Source organism: Daphnia carinata, chromosome 3 (genome assembly GCF_022539665.2).
Source record: "Daphnia carinata strain CSIRO-1 chromosome 3, CSIRO_AGI_Dcar_HiC_V3, whole genome shotgun sequence".
In the NCBI taxonomy this organism is placed as follows: domain Eukaryota; kingdom Metazoa; phylum Arthropoda; class Branchiopoda; order Diplostraca; family Daphniidae; genus Daphnia; species Daphnia carinata.
Window position 1 is genome coordinate 10,290,659 of NC_081333.1, and position 20,903 is coordinate 10,311,561.

General features: G+C 41.4%; 2 protein-coding genes across 3 annotated transcripts in view; both read right to left on the reverse strand.

Annotated features, from left to right (window-relative positions):
* LOC130697470 (pleckstrin homology-like domain family B member 1) overlaps positions 1-5,965 on the reverse strand; it is an 84,883-nt gene extending 78,918 nt beyond the window's left edge. The window contains exons 1-4 of the mRNA XM_057520373.1: positions 5,897-5,965; positions 4,313-4,645; positions 2,648-2,836; positions 172-351 (exon numbers count right to left, since the gene is read on the reverse strand). Coding sequence (XP_057376356.1) covers positions 172-351; positions 2,648-2,836; positions 4,313-4,628 — 685 coding nt within the window. The 5' untranslated portion in view covers positions 4,629-4,645; positions 5,897-5,965. The remainder of the gene's footprint in view (positions 1-171; positions 352-2,647; positions 2,837-4,312; positions 4,646-5,896) is intronic.
* A 4,204-nt stretch (positions 5,966-10,169) lies between these two features.
* Positions 10,170-20,788, reverse strand: LOC130697428 (brother of CDO-like). 2 transcript variants are annotated; one of them, XM_057520327.2, is made up of 11 exons: positions 20,233-20,788; positions 18,859-18,969; positions 18,676-18,781; positions 18,452-18,546; positions 17,363-17,496; positions 17,166-17,276; positions 17,035-17,089; positions 16,863-16,960; positions 15,929-16,145; positions 11,571-12,476; positions 10,170-11,303 (listed from the first exon to the last, which is right to left on the reverse strand). In XM_057520327.2, the coding sequence occupies exons 1-11, from the start codon at positions 20,282-20,284 to the stop codon at positions 11,128-11,130; spliced, it is 2,061 nt and encodes a 686-aa protein (XP_057376310.1). In that variant the 5' UTR covers positions 20,285-20,788; the 3' UTR covers positions 10,170-11,127. The 2 variants fall into 2 exon arrangements, with proteins under 2 accessions (XP_057376310.1, XP_057376311.1); XM_057520328.2 differs by having other exon boundaries at positions 10,170-11,300; positions 20,233-20,776.
* Between the last annotated feature and the right edge of the window lie 115 nt (positions 20,789-20,903).

The following is a 20,903-nucleotide window of genomic DNA, read 5'->3' on the forward strand; positions in this document are numbered from 1 at the left end:
GGGAAAAAAATAAAATAAATAACATAACAGAGGTAGGAGAAACCGGACCCATTAGCCTGAAGAATCAGCTTTTTTTTTACGTCCGAAACACATGACGTCGCATTTGTGGCACACGTTACGAATACTGTCTACAGGCACGAGGACAAAATTAAAAAGAAAGCAGAATCGTACCCGGAGGCTCCGGCGACGTTGCTGATGGCGAGCTGATGATTCCAGCTGCTGACGATGCATTGGCAAAACTCATGGGTACGGATGATATCCGTGCGTTCGGCAAGATTGTCTTCATCCGTTCAGCTTCTTCCGGATGATTGAAGCGAAAATAATTGGATCTACCGACGCAAATCATAGAGCCTAAAAATAGAACGAAACTACATTCTTGAGAAAACATAGAGATACTTGCATACTGCAAGAAAATAGGCAGTTTGAACTGGTCATAAATCCCACTCCATAAACCCTTCCGGGCCACACAAACACTTTGTAAGGAGATGAGCAAAAAAATATTTCAAAGAAGAGTCAGGCGACCCCCCGTCTTTTTCTCGTTTCTTCGTGGAGGCAATCCGTCCACCTTATCTGGATCTATCCGTGCTCAGTTCAGACCATTGAGGAAAGGGGGATGGGGGAGAGAAAGACCAGAGACCAGTTATGCAAAGTAGTGCGTGACTTGTTATGGTCACACAAGATGCCGACTGCTGGGCACTGCAATGGCAAAGCACACACCACCACCACCAGTCGGCCGTCAATGTCCTTTCTCCTATACCTCGATGGCTTGCTTGTTCTCTCTCCCTCTCTTTTCTTCTTTCTTTCATTTCTCTCTTTTAGACGAAATGACCGCATCGGTTTATTTTCAAACCGTTGAGAAAAAAGAAAAAGAACTTTGGAAAACGAGGCCATTGGTGAAGAGAAAATGACTAAGATGAAAGTATTTAGTTTTCTGTTTTGTTTTCAGTCATGGGGATGCTGCTGCTGTTATTACTATTGGGTGGAGGCCGAGAAGCTTCTCTTTAAATGGAGATGGGGATGTATCACGTTATCCCGATGTTGATGAGTGTGTTTCACGGTCGGGCGCTCGGTCGCGCCTCTCTTTCTGTCTATCTATTCTCTCATTCTATCTTCTTTTTAAAACTCTTCTATTGTTCTATCTCTACATTCTTCTACTGCTTTCTGTTTGGTGATGAACTCTCGGTCTTGGAACATGTTTTTGACTTCTCTTTTAAAACATGCTAGGCCCTGAGGCAGGCCTAGGGAATGGAGAAAATGGATTTTTGGAGCAGTATGGGATGGTTTATCTGCCAGAAAGACAGGCAAATGTGAAGACTAAATTTGGATGAGCAATGGGATAAGAAATATGCCTCCTTTCACACATCAGGGAGGAACGGCCCCTTTGCCAGTGCAAAAGGTAAAAATGACACCACCTGCAGGAATGTTATGGCTAAAAAGAAGCCAATGTTAGAAAGGAAAGAATCAAGTGGCACGCCAAAATCCATAAAAAGGAGACAGCCTAGGACAATGGGGAAATCGGATGAAAAGAATGTGACTTGTAGAATTGCATACCATCACAAACTGGGACGCACACATGGCGACGCTATCGAGAACATTTTCTCTGGAACAGTTTCACTTCTTTCTTCACGGCTTGATGCTGGCACAGAAAGCAGTCCAGTCACATTCACATTACGTTTAACAATGTATGAAAGGCAGAAAGAATTAACAACGGACAGACGATGTCTTCCGACGCTCTCTTCGCACAGATACGGACACACGCTGAGACTATATTCTCTTGCTAGTGGTGAAACACACTGCACACAAAGCAACAAGCCGCTGCTCTGTTATAATACAACGCGAAAAGAAGGGAGAGTTGACAGTTGTATGTAGACGAGCGTAGGTCGAGGCACCTAGCAATATGTGTCAAGTCAACGCCATCTAACGGATAGATTTTTAACTTATTTTGAAAATGAACTGAAGCAAAATAGAAAATCAAACATAAGGTGACACAACACGCAGCAGGTGGTTAACGATTTCCCTTTTCCCTTGCATCCATTGGCTTTGACATTGTCTGTTCGCTTGCCCCTAACGAAAGCAACAACACTAGTACTGAATAGCACTGATTAGTTCTATTGTTTCTATTTTTCCGCTTGACAATCATTGTTTTCCTGGTTACCTAATCCTTGCCGCGGCACCGCTTCATTAACGACATTCAACGAATTCAATGCACTAAAACACTAAGATTCCCGTGGTTCGCATGCCCAGTAACAGAGAAAATTTACTAATTTTGTTTTTATTTCACGATTAACACCACTGTTGTTGTCCTTTTCTCCGAACCAACACCCTTTTTATTGTCTTCCAATTGGATCTTTGCTCTGCTCTCACACCCAAAGGTGCTGATTTAATCAAATTCTCTGTCATTTATAACCGGTGCTATTTCAGACAATTCTATTCGTTGAAGCTTGGAACCAGTCCTGCAAATTTTGCAAGCATAGAAACGAGCAAAACAAACGAAATCATAATTCTGCTGCTAACGCAGCGGGGCGTCAGTACTCTCCGCCCGATGCGTCCAATAGATCTCATACGACCACACCCATGAAAAGGACAGGTTCAATTCAATGACACGCAAACAAAAAATGAATTGATAATTTTTTTTTCAATAAAATACCTTGAGTTAGACGTGTAGGTGTAGCAACAGGTAGGCCGTCGACAGAAGTCATCTCGCCAAGTGGATAAAGACTTACGATGCCATTGATGTTTTCGATGTAACAATGAATTGGTTCGACGCCAGTTCCCTGGACCACAACGTCCGGCTGACGCTGAACATAGCTTCCACCACAGCCCATCAGAAGCCGACCTTGGGTAGCAGCATTCATAAACAATCGAAAAGAAACAAAATGTTTTCCATATGTTGTATAAGTAAAAGTAAGTACAGAAAGTATTCTGAGGAGTCATCTGGGCGTTGCATAAATGCGTTTGCTAATGAATCCAGGGTGGGGCGCATCCTATATCTCTTACGATGATTTTGCCTTTTCCTTTTTTGTTTCTTTCTTCTCCATCATTCAAAAGCATCGACAAAAAAAAAGAATGAAAAGATGAGTCAGGTGATGGATCTCTCAAGAATTCCGATAGGGGAAACTTAGGTGCGCACGCTTACCTAGAAGTGAACGAATAAAGTGGAAGCCCCTACTCAATACCTTCAATTCACGGCATTATATCCCACAGAAAAAAATATGATATCTAACCCCTTTAAATGAAAACAGAATGACTAGGCCTATATGCGATTTCTTCCTTTGGTATTTTCCATCTATTATTCAAGTCTTTTCAAGTTTTCCCAATTCTTTTCCGCTTCTCACTGCGTTTCATCGTGACTTCCATGAACGGCAGTCTCAAAGAATACCGTCTAAGCCACGGACCAGCAAAAAAGACTGCCATCAGATGGGTGGAGAATAGAAACGTATATCTTAAGGGTTGAGCGATCGATTAGCCTTCCCCACTGGTAAAAAAAAAAAGCGGAGGCCTTTGACGTTATAGAAAAAGAAACGGACATTTACTTTTATTGCCACCTTCCGAACTGATAGAATGCTATAAGCAAAGGAATGGAATAGGAATTTACTTTTATATGATGGCGGCAATGTGGAAAGGAAATTCTTATCAATTCACATTTGTCCTTTATCGGCTGCTGGATAACCTAATTTGGTATGGCCCACGTGATGGTGTAGATTTAGCAAATCAAAGTATTTGGATTGGGAACTTATCGATCATTGCCTAGTTAGGTGATCGGAAATCCAATATTCTACTTCGAGATTACCAAAATTAGACATTTTTCTCCAATGGAAGGCAAAGCGGACAAACTAACAGGGCCACCGTAGAAAGAGAGACCTGGCACAGAGGTTGGAACACCAAAATAAAAGTTTTGTTGTCTCGACACTGCCCAAAGTTAGAATGTCAGATGGCTTCCAATTCGTGAACACATACGCCGAATGTGATTCCATCAAAGAAAAATAATTGACTTGTGCTGTTATGCCGTTGAGTATAAGCGTAAAAGCCTCAGCATATCACCACTGAAAAGTCGGTCGATGGTGACAATCAGGATTCGAAAACCTCGGCGATAGATACAGCGATTGAATTATCGAACGTGAGCGAGAAGAAAGTGTCCTCACAATCAGCCTGACGGCAAAACCTTAGTCACGAAATTCAATTAAGCAACAACTTTTCCTCGGTTTTTCGCCTTTCTCTGTAAGTGCATGAAATCCCATTCAATCGACGCTTTGTATCCTTGGATTATTGAGCTAATGCAAGTGAAGTTTAAGGATTAGTTGCTGATAATTACCTTCAGGCAATTGAATGAGTGTGATATTTGTACTGAGTCGACCACTGCCTAAAGTGACGAGATGTGGACCGCAATCAGCCGTGCGGACTTTGAGGGAATTGTGGCCTTGCTCGCAGACCTCTACGCCGGGCGATGGAGAATGGTGTCGAGACGTCGCAGTAACGGGCCGATAATGAAGCTCTGCTGGTGTCCACTGCTGCGTTTGCAGCCAGTATGGTCTCAAGTCTGCATCCGAATTGCTGGCATTGGCCAATTGCTGATGATGGGGGTGATTTGCGTTGAGCCAAGCTCGCTTGACAGCCGCTGTAGCCATCATCTCGTCTCTAGCACCTCCTGTTATTTACACAACGCACATTTAGTTTTAGTTTTTTTTTCTTTTGGGTTTACGTTTTGTTCCTTATTCAAAAACATTCAGCCATATTTATAACTTTTTGTTTAGCATTTGTCACGATCAAATGGTCTAAACAGAAAGAGATGAACTAGAGGAAAACGATGGAAAAGTAAAAGAGACGAAGACAGAAAAACAGATGGAGAGCTAACATCAGAAACCACTCAACGCGCGCTGGCGTACGTTGTCGGGCGGACGCCTATCGTGGCAGCAATAATCTTTATCAACAGCCTCCCCCCTCCAGAAAAAAAAGGAATACAATAAAAATGTAACCTTATACAGCACATAGGTACCGTTATATACACAAGAGTCTTTATTTATAGTCTTAGTTAGTCCACGTTATGTTTTAGTGCGCACATAGAGCTGCTGCAGTGGACGGTTTGATCAATGATGAATTTGTGAAGAATGATGGGAATACCATACAAGTCCTGGTTCCACTCACACTTGTTTTGTTTTGATGGACTGGCTTTTCCATCTTCTTGTTTGACTGCCACTTGATTTTTCTTTTTCGTTGCTGCTGAAACGAGGACTTTCTTTTAAATTCCATTTGCTATTTTGAACGCATGTGCTATACGCATATTACGTTTAATTGATGAGCAGCAACGCTTAAAACCCAAACCAAGGGTCCTACGGCAAGAAAGAAAAAGAAACGTATTCCTACCGCATCTGGTAGCGTACTGTCGCTGCTAGCGATGTATAATTATAACTAGCGCAACAGAATGCTCCCAGGAAGAAAGAGAGAGAGAGAGAGAGAGTGCGGAGTGTAAACACGCAGAATTTTTCGATTGTTCTACAGCAAATAAAAAAGCCGGAGAAAAAGTTTTTTGCGCTGATCTTCAATCCCACGCTCGTTCGACGAAGCATAGGAAAAAGAAAAGTCGACCAGAAATTCCCGCTAACACTTAAGTCGTACACGGAATATAAGACTCACTTGTACTTTATCTACAGCTCCACTTATTCTTTAAAAAAAACTTTCCCGACTCCATTTTTAATATCGTGACGACTAAAGATACGGAGCTTTGCAACGCTCATTTCCCACACAGTAAAACAAATGAAAATTGTTGTTTCTATTTCGTCTTATCTTTTTTCACCATGAAACGAAAATGTTGATGGCGAGATGGGTAATGTGCACGTGAGGTTGAATGTAACTACGTCGACGTTCTCATTCACCAGCAAAAGAGGGAGAGAGCCTACACCGTGACTGATAAGGCTGCTGACGTGTTTCTCTCTTCGGCTATCTCGTCTGTTTCGTCTCTGCGTTCCCCTCTTGACGGCCTCTCTTCCCGCACTCTCACTTTGTTAGTACCCAGGTTGAAGAAGGAATCCGATGTGCGCTGGGTGGGCGGGTATCGTGTTTCTCGCTCTGACTATACGGTTACGTCGTTCCCCAGCATTTGGAGGACGCCCTGAAAAAGCTTGTAGGTTCCCCTGTTTCGTGCTGAAGAATTCGACGCGATGACGTCACCTTCTTACCAGAGACGAGGTCGCCTGGACTTATGATTGTCAGTGGTAACAGTTGGGAAAATGAAGGGAATTGATAGGCTTCAAGCCACACTGTCTCGTATTGACGTGATGACGGATCTTAGCTGGAGTCCTCGTCATTTTTATTCTTCCCCTTTTTTTCTTCTTTTTAACAGCTTGTGTTTATTATGAGAACGGGTAAACAAAAAAAAAAACCCAAACAACAACAATCGATTAAGGTCAACAGTCGGAACTCGGAAGACCGTGAAGAATTAGGAAGCCCATTGAAAATGCGTGGGCTAAAAACAAAAAATAAAATAAAAGAGAAATTAAAAGGCCATAGTAATCTTATACATAATCAACAGTATAAGAATTTGGGATCCATTTTCTTAGCCAGAAAAAAGGGTTATATAAAAGGCTTACAGGTCCTACTGTCTGATTGACTTGTACACTGCTGCAATAATAAAACACATAGCTATACAGACGATTGGGGCCGCGGGCCAAACTCAGATAACACACCTCTAGCCTACTCATCGTGAGGGAATGTCGTTTTCAGATATTCAAACGCCAGCCATCTTATCATCGTATCGTGACATATACGATTGAAAATATTCGGCCATTCTACCACAGTCTTTTTGGTTCTTATTCAGCAATTGATTGGTTGACGGGTCGTTTCTAACGAAACGCCTTTTCGTGAACATGAGAATAGAATATTCACGAGAATATTAGCCTTAGTGTGTGACTATAGTGGACCACTCCTGTTTGCATGCGATTCCTCCTGTAGACTTTTTAGCATGATGATTCACCAGCAGTTCCGTGTATGGCTGCGGTAAACATGCAACAACAAAAGAACAACCCACTACCTTTGGCACAGGGTTTTAGCCAATTCTTACTATAGCATATGTACATGCAGTACGTATTGATATAAATAAATATACCGTAGACAGGGAACTGAAATCGGAACGGTCGGATTGAATTTCCAGAATCCTAGCGACGAAAACTCTTCGTTCACATCCACCTCTGCAAGGGTAGGAATTTTATAGCAAAAGCCACGGCATAACTACATAATAGGAAATATCGCTGAAGAGCAACAAGCTTTTCAAACAAGGTGGGGGGTTATGGTTGTAAAGAAAAAGGCGTAAAAAAAAAGACGGTGATGAAAGAGTGGGGGAAGAAGTAGGGCGTGACGAGCCATTGAATCACAAACAACAGCAGCAGCACACACCAAAAGGGAAATGTTTGCGCCTCCGCCTTGGACTCGTCTCGAACGAGATTTTTGCAGCAGCACGAACCCGAATAATATATTAAAAGAAACACAAGGGCATCATGCAGGTCTGATACTCGAGCAGCCAAGTTTCCATTCGTCTTCTCACGCGTTTCAAATGATATGCAGTCCCCTTTTTTTTTTTTCGTTTCTTTTTCTTTTTTTTTTATTAGGATGAAGGGCGGTAACCATAGCGAATAACAACAAAACGAAATGAACAAAAAAGAAAGAGAGCACACATAGCTAACAGAGGCCTCTGCTTGGGGTTCGTCAAAAGCAAGACCTTTTCAGGAAGAACAGACCCATTACTCTGTCCTTTTATAGAAATACGGTGCATAGGAGACGATCGTCATCAGATTTCCATATGAACGTATCGACAAATTGTCTATGCCATTACGTGATTTATCTTAATTTTCTGTCGGGTTTTTTTACAACCCCATTGTCAATTCGTTTTTTTTTTTTGGTTGGTTATCTTTTGGTGGTTTTCAAAATCTTCCAGATTTCCCGCGCCTTGACTCTCGGGAACATCCTTGGCCCACTCGTGGCACTTGTTCTTTGAAAAGCACCGGCATTCGCTTTGACATAAGGTACATATATACAATACACGTTGTTCCATACTGAGCGTGTAGATGCGTGTTATTTATGTGAAAGATTGTGACCGCTCGCGTACGGCCAGAAATCTTTTCTTCTTCCTTGATTTACGATGATGTATTCAAGACGAAACGGCGATTACATGTCTGATGGATGGGGAAAAAAAAGGAATCGTCTGTTCGCCACGTACTAGTACGTGTCCGTATACGTTTACGTGTCATGCAGAGAAGCGCTGATTTGAAGTCTGTAGTTCGTTTATTATCAACGATAGAAAGATGACGAGTCGCTGAGCTATCAGATCATTTCAATGCGATGCGTCACTGATCCCCGTGTATGTGCAGAACGATTGATATTATTATCCGCTTTTTGTTCCGGTGCAGCCAAAAAATTGGGACATGTGTGGCAAACTTCCAAAATCACTCAGCAGCTTCTTATGAGCAATATCTTGGTGCTTTATATGAAAACGCCTATTACCAATACAGTTTTTGTTTTATGCTTGTCATCTCTTTATCTTTCACAAAAAGAAAATGGTGTCAATAATGGACAGTACTGATAGGGGAAAATATTACGACCTTCAGTAGTTTAATAACGAGCACGTTATTCAACAGTTGACCTTCGTTATTCATTTGGACCTCGTTAAGCCAAACTGTCAAACTCGTTCTCTTCCAAAAAAAGAACTGAACGCCCAATAATGGAGAGGCCTTACATTTTCTCTTTTCTAACACGTAGAATCCTTGTTATGTACCTTATTTGTTCCTTGGTGCGTGTCGAAGAGAATCGCAAAGTCGGAGAATCAGCTGCGAGTTGCACCACAATCCCGAACGAAGGTAGTGCAATGGCCCCCGCGGCAAACACGCGCGCACACTAACACAGCACCGGTTTGCATAAAGGCATCACGGAGACAAACGAAAATAGAGATAGTCGCCGAGAAAGCCTTATCAAGTTCACTTATTTCGACTACACCGTGTGGGAGAAACTGATCGACTGATGTGTCTGGAACTCTCGGTTTGCATGGCGCTGTCGCGGCCGGGAAAAGCACACAGGGAGAGAAACTTAAAAGGGAGGCTCCGCTGTACGCGCAGCTCCGGCGAATGGGAGGGCTTTCTACGTACCCCACTCTACATACACAGCAAGGGAGAGAAAGAAAAAGAGAAAAGAAAAAAAGGAAAAATAACTATAGGCTTGGCGTTCGACCAAAACCGTTTTTCATTGGTAATACGAAACTCGCAATAGAGTCGACCGTCAGTCCATTTCAGGAACAACGTGACATGTTCTTTTTCCAATATAGAAACGTCGAATTTTGTCGAGTACGGACATCCTGCCAAAATTTCATTGGATCACGTTTCAATCAAGCGGCTCGTTGAGCGGGTAAAAAGAATCACGATCAAAAACGTACCCGTTTTTTTGTTGAAGAGACTAGATTTTATTTACAGGCTTACATTCCGTGTATGGTCCATGTCTGTAAAACAGATAAACAGGCGTTTGTAGAGAGGAAACTTCAACACGTCTAGGGGAAAAAAGAGGAAAAAATGAAAAAAATAAAGAACGGATGTGTGTGTAGTATATCTGTACGACTAAAGCTTGTTGTGTGGACGCAGAGCATACGGCCGGATAAATGCAACGCAGATGGCCTGGCTATTATTCAAGCCTGGATGCTCCCTTTTCAGAAATCGGTTGACTAGTTGCTATGACAACCCTTGATCCACCGCCGAGCTACAGCGCACGCTCGTTACACTTTCCACAGGCCTCAATAATATGGTTTCCTCATCTAACTATAATTTTTTTTTCTCTAGTTTTCTTCCTGGCCATTACCGGCAACGTCCAAGCAGTATCCGATAGGTTTTTTTTTCTTTTCGATGTGGCTCTTACAAATACTCTTTCAGCTCTTCCCGTAGAAATACATGTTTTGTATGTGTAGGCCAATAGACAAAGCTTCCGGTCGGTTATTTGGTTTATTTTTAGTCGTCTCCGGAAACTTGAAGCAGTAGAAGAAGAAGGAAAGAACAAGATATTCCCCTCCAACATAGGCGAACTTCCGGTCGTGGTTTCCAGTTTTGTCCCCTATATTAAGAATTAGCATTTTTTTTTTCAAACTAATGGTACCTAGAAAATATCAATAAAAACAATTACTGATCTTCCTTATTTCTTACGTATATAGAACCATTGTATTTCAAAGAACCATAAATCTTGTGACAGATAATTTTATTAGGGAAAAATACCAGGAAAAAAATTGCCTGCATCGAAAATGAGAAGAAAGTTAATTTGTAATTTGATTTTTGTTTGGTTTTTTCAGTTGGGGGACGTAGTCGATGCCGTCAATTCTTACGACTCACTAGCATCGAATGGAGTGCGTTGAGTGAATCTAACACGTGAGCCGACACTTCAACGCATTACGGTCTCTTTATTTGTCAAATGCATTTCTGAGAAAAAAAAAACCACATTATACAGTAAGCGACGGCTCCTGTTTGTTCAAATCACGGTGACGCATCGTAAATCTACGCTAATCAATTTTTTTTTTCTTTTTTCACCGTATTTTCAAAACAAAACGAAAATCATTGAAATCATTCATTTTCATTTTTTCCAGGGAAGACTAAGGGAATATCGATCAATCCGGTCGCACGCTTGCTAACATTACGAGAAGTGAAAAGAAGTCCATTCGGTGTTGTTTACTGGGTAGCGTGTGTGTACACGTCGCGGACTGTTAGACGAACCGGTAGGGGGAGAAAGAACGACACAAAGATATGGGGCGAGCGCTGTTTTTGTTTTGTAAAAGAGAAAAAAAAAGTCGGAAATCTAAAAATAGTTGATTTTGTTATGTACCGATGTGTACTGTATTTTGGAGAACGCAGCTGAAGGCAGTGTAGGCGAGAAGGGCACGTGCGGGCTTTTTCCTGTCTTTTCCTTTTTGTCCCTTTTTCTATCGTTCGCGACAGCATCTGCTTGACGGTTATTGTTTCCTTAACTATGTTGTTCGCCAGAGTAGTTTGCAGTATATGTCTACGAGTGGTCGTATGAAAAAATATGCCAGTATTTCAGAGTTTGTAGAGAAGAGGGAAAGACAATGGAGAAGGCCACCTGTCGGGGCGTTTGTTCATTTTGTTTTTAGGGTCTTCAAAACACGACGAGTGTTGAACAGAAGACTGCCAATGAATACGAAACGACAAGCAGGTTTGTTAACCGCGATCGTGAGCGATCTGTCGCACTGTTTCCTGCGATCACGATTGACGACGGCAGGTTTTCCGGACTATTGGAGCTCGGCAGATGTTCATTACAATCTTGATCACCTTCTCAATTACAAGACGATTATTAGGAAACGTGAGGTATTTAATAATCTGTAACTTTAAAAAAAAAAAACATGTCGAGAGAAGCCCCTTTCGTTCGCACAGTTTAGAGAGTTCACGACTTGCCGCATTGTTTCAATTTCATTATCTGGTTTTACACGGCGTATCTCTATTGCTGGTTTTTATAGCCCGACAAATTGATTAGTTCTTCCCTGTGCAAACAAAACGGACTGTTTCCCCTTGACATGTTTTTTCGCACTCGACTCTATTCACCTGGTAAGCATGATTCATACTCTGTGGTTGATTGCGGAGTTGATTGTTCTGTGGACGTTTCCATTGTACTCGTCTCTATTTCTTCGTGAGTTCCATGATGATCGACCGACACTGGGTCGATGATTAACACCGGTAAGGTTGATTGATTATCTTCCGTCGTCTCTTCTGTTTCAGTCACTTCAATTGTCGACTCTACCGTGGATTCAGTTTCATCGAAAGTTGAACTGCTAGAACTGGTGATAATCGTAGGTGTGCTGGTAGGACTTGGGTAAGGACTGGATGAAGGATAAGGACTGGAGATAAAGTAAGGACTGGACGTAGGGTTAGCCGAAGAGCTAGCTGTCGAAGGGCTCGCTGTCAAAGGGCTAGCTGTCAAAGGGCTAGCTGTCGAAGTGATAATCGTAGTCGTGCTATCTGGCATAGTACTGCTGGATTGTTCGACGGATGTAGTACTGGCACTACTGCTGGTGCTAGTACTGGTGCTGCTGCTGGATGTTTTTTCATCATTGTCGTAATCGGTCAGTTCGGGGTCTTCTCCGCCAGAGAGGTAGACCGTGTTCGATTCGGCGCTCCAACCAAAACGGTTGCGAGACTGGACACTTACCTGGTAAACAATACCAGTGGCTAGGTCGGACAGGTCGTATCCATGACTGTGTAGTGAGGGAGATGAAGAGACGGCCGAGGAGTTGGATGGAATGATCAAATTAACCCAGCTAATCTCGGGTTGGCCACGAGGTCTGAGCCACAATCGGTATTCGTAGATTGGGCTTTGGCTAATAGCGTCCCATATTAGTCGGTAGCCAACGTGCTTTTTTTTCGTCTCATCGTCATCCTGCTGTTCAGAATCGAGCACCTTATTTGATTGAATTGGAGGTGACACCCACAGGACAGCTGCCATCGCTTTGCCTGTTGGAATACCAATTAAAAAGACGTTATGGATCGATTAAAACTTTGAAGTCATTAGCGAACTGCATAGCGTATTTTATCATGACACAATAGCAAGTGTTTTCTGAATCAAAGCGACGTCGTTTTTGTTATTTCATGATTATTTTGTAACTAAACGCCATCTTTTGAGCGGTAACACAACGACGAACGGAAAGTCAAATTCCGTCCGCATTTTTCGCTATTAGTTACAGCTAGGCTATTTTCAGACTTTCCTTTGCTATTAAAGTAAACAAATTCTTCACGTCATGCGAGCAAATAAACAGTTTTGTCGCGTGTTTTTCGCGGGTATCTATTATTAATCGTCAATCGTCGCGGCGAAGAATGGAGTTGTATTCGTATGAACCTAAATAGCACGTTAGTCATTTTCTCTTGAGACTCGCAAATTTCTGGAATGAAGCACGCAAAAGTTTAAAGTCAACAATCATTCACCGCTGAACATTGCCTAAATTTCCGCAGAAATCTTTTCTAACATCTGTTACTCTTACGATTTAGAACCTTTGGAAAAAAAAATTAAAAAGATGATTATTAAACAACGACTGACTGAACTTATTTCATCACATTTTTCAGTGCGTGTAAATTATTGCATGCACATTCTAAAACAAATTTAAAGCTTCTTCTAAATTTAAAAGAAAAAAGGTTTCACATGTCATTCAGGAAAACATTGTTTTACACGAACGTGGTAGCTTGCCTTTGGCTTCCTTTCGTGCGTTTGAACGTACCTATAACGACTGTTATTGTGCAAGTAAAATTTGAACTGTACATTTAGCTATTTAGACAGTTACTTGCTACCCTGAATAAATACACGAAGGAAGAGATGAAGATAATTGTACAAGTTCTATAAACCTTGATTTTCGCTACGTTAGCTCGAATAATCCCAAAAACCACCAGTTTACCAAACTACAGCTAAAATTACAGCATGCGTCATGTGAACCCGTAAGGTTTGCGAAAAAAGCAGTTCATTCAATTGATTTCTTAAGAGGTTTTAGCTTCAACTGCGTGCGCAGCCATTGTTTTGGTAATTTGCTGTGCATTGGTCAACGTTGAGTCATGAACACTTTTACAAAAAAATTCCCTGCGAAGGTTGTGTGGCGTATTAATAAACCTCACACGTCTGACTGGTTAACGTAAAACAATTCCCCGTCGACACCAACGCTTGTAGCTACCACTTGATAGAAAGCAACAACGGTTACTTAAAACTGCTGCACATTTTGTGCACCACTTAAAAAAAAGCAGCCACTTGAACAGCTAACTCAAATTTTTTTTTTCGATAACTTCAAGTACGATAACTGTACAGTGAAGACGGTCTTGAAGCTATAAGATTACAAGTACGAAGTGTAAGATAAATCAATTGCTGAGAGGCTTCCACAAAAGAAATGGGGCCGAAGACAGTTCAAGAGCAAGCCAGAATAGTTCCCACAGTCAAACTCTTACCCTCTATACGCAATCAATTTCAAAGTACGTGTGTTATTCAATTGATTGTCATTTCAAGAGTATTCTTCTGTGATGGCAAGAACTTGAAAGAAACAATTCGTCAATAAAATCCTCCATACAGGCAAACGATCATAGTGTAAATGAAAATGTAACAATATCCGGAATCGAAACTATGCCCTGATCGTAGAGGGAATATAAGACTTTTAGTTTTCCATCGTTGTTCTGTTTTTCTATTTTTTTAAAGAATATGAACGAAGTTTTAGAACCTTTGCTACCCATAACCGAGCAATGGATTATACGAAGTCATTCGGAATAACCCCGATCTCCCATTTCTCCCAAATTCATCACCTCTCACGTTTTATTATCGCATATGACGACTATCTTGTTACCTTGAATAGATTTTATTGTTAAACATTCAAAAGCTACATCTCGTACCGTGAAAAAATTCAGGTTCTTTCGGAATATCAAGTTCATCCGGCTTTGGTGTCATTTGAACCATATTCGAAATTCAAAGGAAATTCAAAATGATGAGCCATAGTTAGGCATGGGTTATCTTTTCTAGCACTTCATAGAGATTTATTATTCTTCCCTTTTATAGGAGAATATACGTATATGTACTTCAGCCGCGGGTGTCCTGTGTCACAGCAAGTCTCAGACCAGTTCGCTTCATCTTTAACTGTCATCGCCAGGCTTTCGTTTCAAAGAACACTGACAAGATCTACGAGAGTTCCATAAGAGATTCAGAATTAAATCCGCTTACTCAAACGTGGCAGGCCGGATACTTCGTCTACAGTTCTATTCGGCATGTCAGGTTCGAAAAAAAAATGGTTATATCAGTAGACCCTCCCTGACGAAAGGCACGCACTGGAATGTAAACTGATGGACGCCCAGGATCGTTTCTATATCAAATCCCTCAATTTAAGGAACAAGACGGGTAGCTCTATGACATTTTCTCGCCCTGTATGAAACACATTGTCAGGTTGTTGACATTGACCGACAATGTCGTTCCAAGTCCATGGAAATCTTAAAAGAACCTCAGCCACCGTGACTGCTGCTCAAAACGGCAAAGTTTTATCCTTGCACTATTCAAAAGTAGTACTATGGAGATCATTGTGTCCCACGAAATGCTTGTAACACTGGACTATTTGAAGCAAAATTCCTCAATACAAACTACTTCAAACAACGAGTTTCGCCTTCGTAAGCAGCAGAACCGTCAAGATTAGTTAACTGACCATTCCTTCAGAACGGATGGGGCGTTTCCTGTGGAAAACGGCAGAAATAACCCAAAATGACATAAACATTGTCTTGGCAACCAAGCGTCAACCCTTTCTGTAATCCTATTTACTTATTCAAGCGCAACTCAACTGATTATTGCTACTGACTGATTCCGAAATGATGCGCTATGGGCCAAGCAATATCGAAAATAAAAGGTTTCTTTAAAAGATCCAGTCTGGCTTCATACTTCGTGAAAAAAAACTATGTCATTTTAACGTATAAAAAATGGCCCAATAATCGTTCCTCAACCAGAAACTGGCTGACATTACAACGAGGCGTAACAATGTCTTCTGGCGGAAGAAACGAAGCACAAGGTCTTTCTACGCCCTTCATTCACTGAATACAATGATCCGCATATTATGAACTATAAAAAAAGAATAAAAACTTAAAGCTATCATAGGGGAAAATTGACGATATCTTCTCGAAACTCGTTTGGTCGTCAACCGGTGGTTGTTTTATATTGCTACGCAACGGGGGGTTGTGAAAAATCACGTCGTAATAACTATAAAAGAAGCGACTGACGTAAGCTATTTATACATGTACATGCCTTTAGCATGTTTACTTTCGACGAACGACCATCTCGTTATTGAAAATTATAGAAGACGGGAAGGAAGCATAGATTTTCTAAAATTGCTTAACGTATAATAAATCTAACTCTAGTATAACTAGCTTAGATGTAATGAACGAAAGGGAAAGATTTTTATTACCGGACATTTCAATAGCGGCTTCCGCCTGTCCATGGGGATTTTCGGCCCGGCAGGTGTAGATCCCCAAATCTGCGTCACGGACGCTCTTGAAGCGGAGCACGTGCTTCAGCCCGTTAGACATAACCAGTGTTCCAATTCGATTCGAAGGAAGGACTTCTAGATGCTTTCTTTCACCTTCACCGTTTCCGACACCTTCAACTGACCGGAACCACGTCACCTTTACATTTCGTGCAAAAAAAAGAAAAAACAATATAAAAAGGTAAACACACAAAAGAAAACTGACTGTGCTAAATTGCTATTCTGAGACTAAAGATATATGATTTCCGGTAGCTGCCAAGTGAAACCCCATCGCCATAAAAAAGAACGTCTAGGAAACCAATAGTTGTTGACTTGTTTGTGGTATATACGGATTTACTACGAAAATATCTAATATCTTGTTCTTGTAAAAGTATTGGGCACCCACGCGTCATAATATAGGTAAACTTTTGGGTACATTGACTTTATCCCCCCCCCTATGATTGTTAGGCTCTATGAAAAGTTAAGAAAGGGCTTTGGTTTATAGGGGCAGACCACCAGGAACCCTGCAAACTGCAAGGTAGGAAAACTAGTATTGACGGTGTGAACTTTTACGTAAAAAATACAGCCCGAAACCGTAGGCTGCTGAATCTAATGAAAAGGATATGCACAACTACGGATTCTAAATGGCATTGTCTATTAGCCTATACGGTCATTGGAATATTTTGTCCTGGATTTTGTTGTACCCACCTTACGCCCTTCTATCCCACTGCACATGAATCAAACAGAAAAAATATTATAAAAGTGATACAAATAGCGAGCTACTTGGAAAAGGTGTTCCTTCATGTATCATTTTGGTTGAGAATGGGGGGGTAAATTAAATCGACTATAATTGGATGAGCATGCTTTAAATTGTTACCTGAGCCGCTGGTTGAGCGTACACCGTGCACGCAAGCTCAGTCAGCGCTCCCAATCCTGTATGAACCCAAGTGTGTTCTACCGCAATCTCCGGAGCATCTTATTAACAATAATAAATATTCTTCGATTAATTACTAAATAGATCCAAAAATTTTAATTCAAATGATCCCTACGAGCAATCTCGACATTGAATGTAGCAGTTGCTGGGAGATCAACGCCGTTATCCGCCTGACACAAATAAATAAAAAAGAAAGACAAGTAAATGAGGCCCTTTATCTTTACCAGCATGAACAATAACAATTACCTCGCAAATGTAAGAGCCGGCATCCAGTCTGCGGGCACCAACGATCCGATGAACGCTGGATACCTTCTGGTAAACATCAACGATTGACTCTTCGGCGCTAAGCACTTTTCCCTTTCAAGTAGAATGGCATCGATTTAAATCATTTGGTTATGGTTATTACGATACTAAATGCTGATGAAATGAAGAAGAAATGTTACTTGATATTTCCATGTGACTGTAGGCAGAGGCCGTCCGCTGGCCATGCAGGTAAGGTCTAAATCGCTACCTTCTTGTAGTTGGTAGTGGGGTGAGTTGCCACCGTGATGGAGTAGTTCCTCGATGGCAGCAGGAACTGCGGTCCGCCGAGCACCCAATCATTGAACCACAACCACCCGATAACAAGAGAGAAACAAGTGTACAATCATTAGATCTATAATTATAATCCTATATAGATGAGCACAAATTTAAAGTGATATAAAGCAGCACGATAAGACGTTGAAATAAAATGCCAATCTGATCCTTTATAGAATTGAACCTATGCCATTATTCCTCTCGGTTCCCTTAACTGATGTCATTACGTTGCTCGTGAATGTAATTGCTGTGCAGTTGTAAAACGGAATGAAGTACGTTTCTTGATCTACCGCAAAATTTCACGGTCCTTTACAATAAATAGCACAATAAAAAAAACGAGCCATCAATGATGTAATCGTGCTTTTCATGGATTCGCGTGAAAAAGTTCAAACAATGCCACTATAGCGTGGCAGGATTAAAGATAATCAGATAACAGATGCCGTCGCATGCCGGGGTAGTCTACCGTACATTCAGGAATAGCCTTCTGCGGTACAATTGATGGGAATTTGAGAAAGAAAAATATGTGGCCTATAGTAAACAGAAAAAGAGGTCATTCAGCTTTTAAAAAAATGGTAGACATGATGCCACTGAGCGTCATATCCGTTGGCATTAGCCAGACAGGCGACACAAGCTCACGGACGCACGACCCCACCCTTCCTCTTTTCTTTTTCTGCTGATGCCGAAGCGCTCAGGGTCGGTGGAAATCACCAAATTGGAATGAAAATAAAAATCTCAAGGCCCATCCTGCTCGCTGCGATTTCAATCATTCTAGTCAGCAATGTTCTTTTGTTAGCTACCTATTAGGCACATGTTTTTTTTTTGGTCCAGTAGAATATGTCACATATTTGCCAAATGCGGTACCACCTTCGCAAAGGGATCCGGCTATGTTTGCTAGTTATGTTGCCACACCAGTGTGAAATAATTGTAATATAATTATGTAGTTACATTATACGGACCTTCAACTTGGACGGAGTAGCTAGTTGTCCGTGGAGGGTGAGACTGGACGCTGCACGAGTAGTTTCCCTCGTCATCCTCGGCAACACGTTCAATGCTAAGAAGAGAAAGAACGTTACACGAGCATGACAGTGTGTACACAGGTTATTAAACGTAAATATGTTACTCGTGCAATACGGTCGAATGATATTTGCTTAGGTATAAAAAGGTATGCAAAATTACTCACAGGAGAGAGAAGTCACTCTGAATAATAAAACGAGATTGAAGGGCAGTCGAAGAACGGTCGGGCAGCAGAACGCCATTTTTACTCCAAGTGAAATACTCTAATATATCTGGTAAATGAAAGGGGGATTTAATAAAACGTACCAATTCAAAAGTATTTGTAAGTAACGAAGAGATCGAAAATCACCTTCGGCATCTGGTGGACTGCAAGGCAATTTCAAATTCGTTCCGACTAGAACTACCCTTCTGTAGGTGTCGTCGACGTCATTCTCTGATGCTAGTATGGGCCCTGCATTTACTGTAAATAATAACGAAAAAGATATTAGTGCTTGAAAACTGTTGTATACATACAAGAGAGGGTTGATTATGTTTCATTCTACAAACAACAAAAGCAAAATGAAAAACTTTGACGATCATTCATGTGGATACAATTGCGTTTCATGGCAGCATTTCCCCAAATGCCCGCAACAAACACAAACATGTGAGTACGGCATGCAGCAGCTTTTACAGCTGTGTCAATTCGAGTTCCCCCGAATGGGCGTTGTCATTTTTTTTATACAGTATGTACCAATAGTTCACTTTAGTTTTGGGATCAGAATATGTGTGTGCGGTATACACTCCATAGCTTGATTAGTAAATACTTAACGAGGAAGATTCAGAAGATCTCGACTATGGTAATCGCCGAATGGCGCAGTAAGCGTATTACGTATGTGACTCATGCACGTACTGAACTTGCTGATTTCTAGCGTCACACTTGTTTAGATGTAACTTTTCGCCATTGTTCTTGTATCGTGGGAAATATTTTAAACTTATATCGGGTTTCTTGCTGACAATAATTTCAAAAGCTGCAGAATTATAAGGTTTTTGGTGTGGTTACGTAATGCTAAAAGTTGACATTGTTTTGGGGTTAACTCCCTGACAATTTCCACATAATGATACATTTCGGGAACTGAGAACACCGTAAAGATTTAGAAACTGTTAAACAAAATACAGAAAAAAAAGAAAGAAAAAAAAGAAAAGAACAATATACTAGAGCCTTCGTATGGTGCTATACACTGTAAAGGGCTAGTTTCAAGAGCGGAAACGCGCCTCATCCTTGATTCATGAGTAGGGGCCCTTCTTTCTGCCGATGCACTTCTGTGGGCTTATTTCTTTGACTCAGTATTATTCTCTCTCTTTGTGACCAAGACCTGTCAATTGGTCGTGGTGGTATTCAACAGACGAGAAGTGAGACAAAGAGAGAACAAGATAAGAATGATCGGTTCGACGCCGCTAATGGTGACCCTTCTCCCTAGTTTCTCTCTATATAAATCTAATCCTCTTAATTGAAGGCGCCATGCTTGGCCTCTCTCTGATGTATCGTGCCCATAACATAATGTAATGTTGCCGAGCGGCGAGAATTAATGGAAGCCAATTCCAACTCTATCACAAAGTTCTCGAACGGCCTTAAAGAAACCAGATTTCTTCAAGTGACGCAATCTTCAACCAAGACAACTTCAAATAGCATCTCATTTGGACTAGAACAATGAAAATTAATACATCATACAAATGTGATACTTACCCAGTACTAGAAGCAGAACGCAGCTGAAGACGTAAGGATCAATGGAGAACATTGCGTAAAAACGAAGAGTTTTATCCAAAACACTGAACGGTTTTCGATGCACTTATTCTTGATGATGGTTTTGCACTGTCGCACGTTGCACTCTCGTTGAACGGCCAAATGATGCCCCAAAAGAATGGCGTTCAATCTATGGACAGCATTGAAAGGAGGATGATTATGTATCACTACTTCCTCCGCCGTATGGACCAAATCCAAAAAAAAAAGGGGGAAAGAAAACACACGAGTGCACGAAGTATGCAGAGCAAGTGTTCACTACTTGGTTAGAAGAGATAGAGTAATATGCTACCTCGCACGACAGTCGCCACTGTTGCAATGAATCAGTACTGGTGGCAGCAACCGGTCTTCTCCCTTTCCTGCTCACTCCCCATATACGAGTACGAGAGGTAGGTTTGAAAAGGGAAATGGGAGGAATTGAGAGAAGACGGGAATGACTCTATGGACAGAAAGTGATAGACCGGCTATCCCAATTATGATACGGCCGTCGCATCTACTCGTTTGCAACATCAGGCAGACGCCAATTTGCTGTTTTCGCCGTCTTTGATGAGTAACAACGGACCCTGAAATTGACAAAGTTTATGGTAAGCCGTTTGTTTTACGGGAGTATAGGTCCG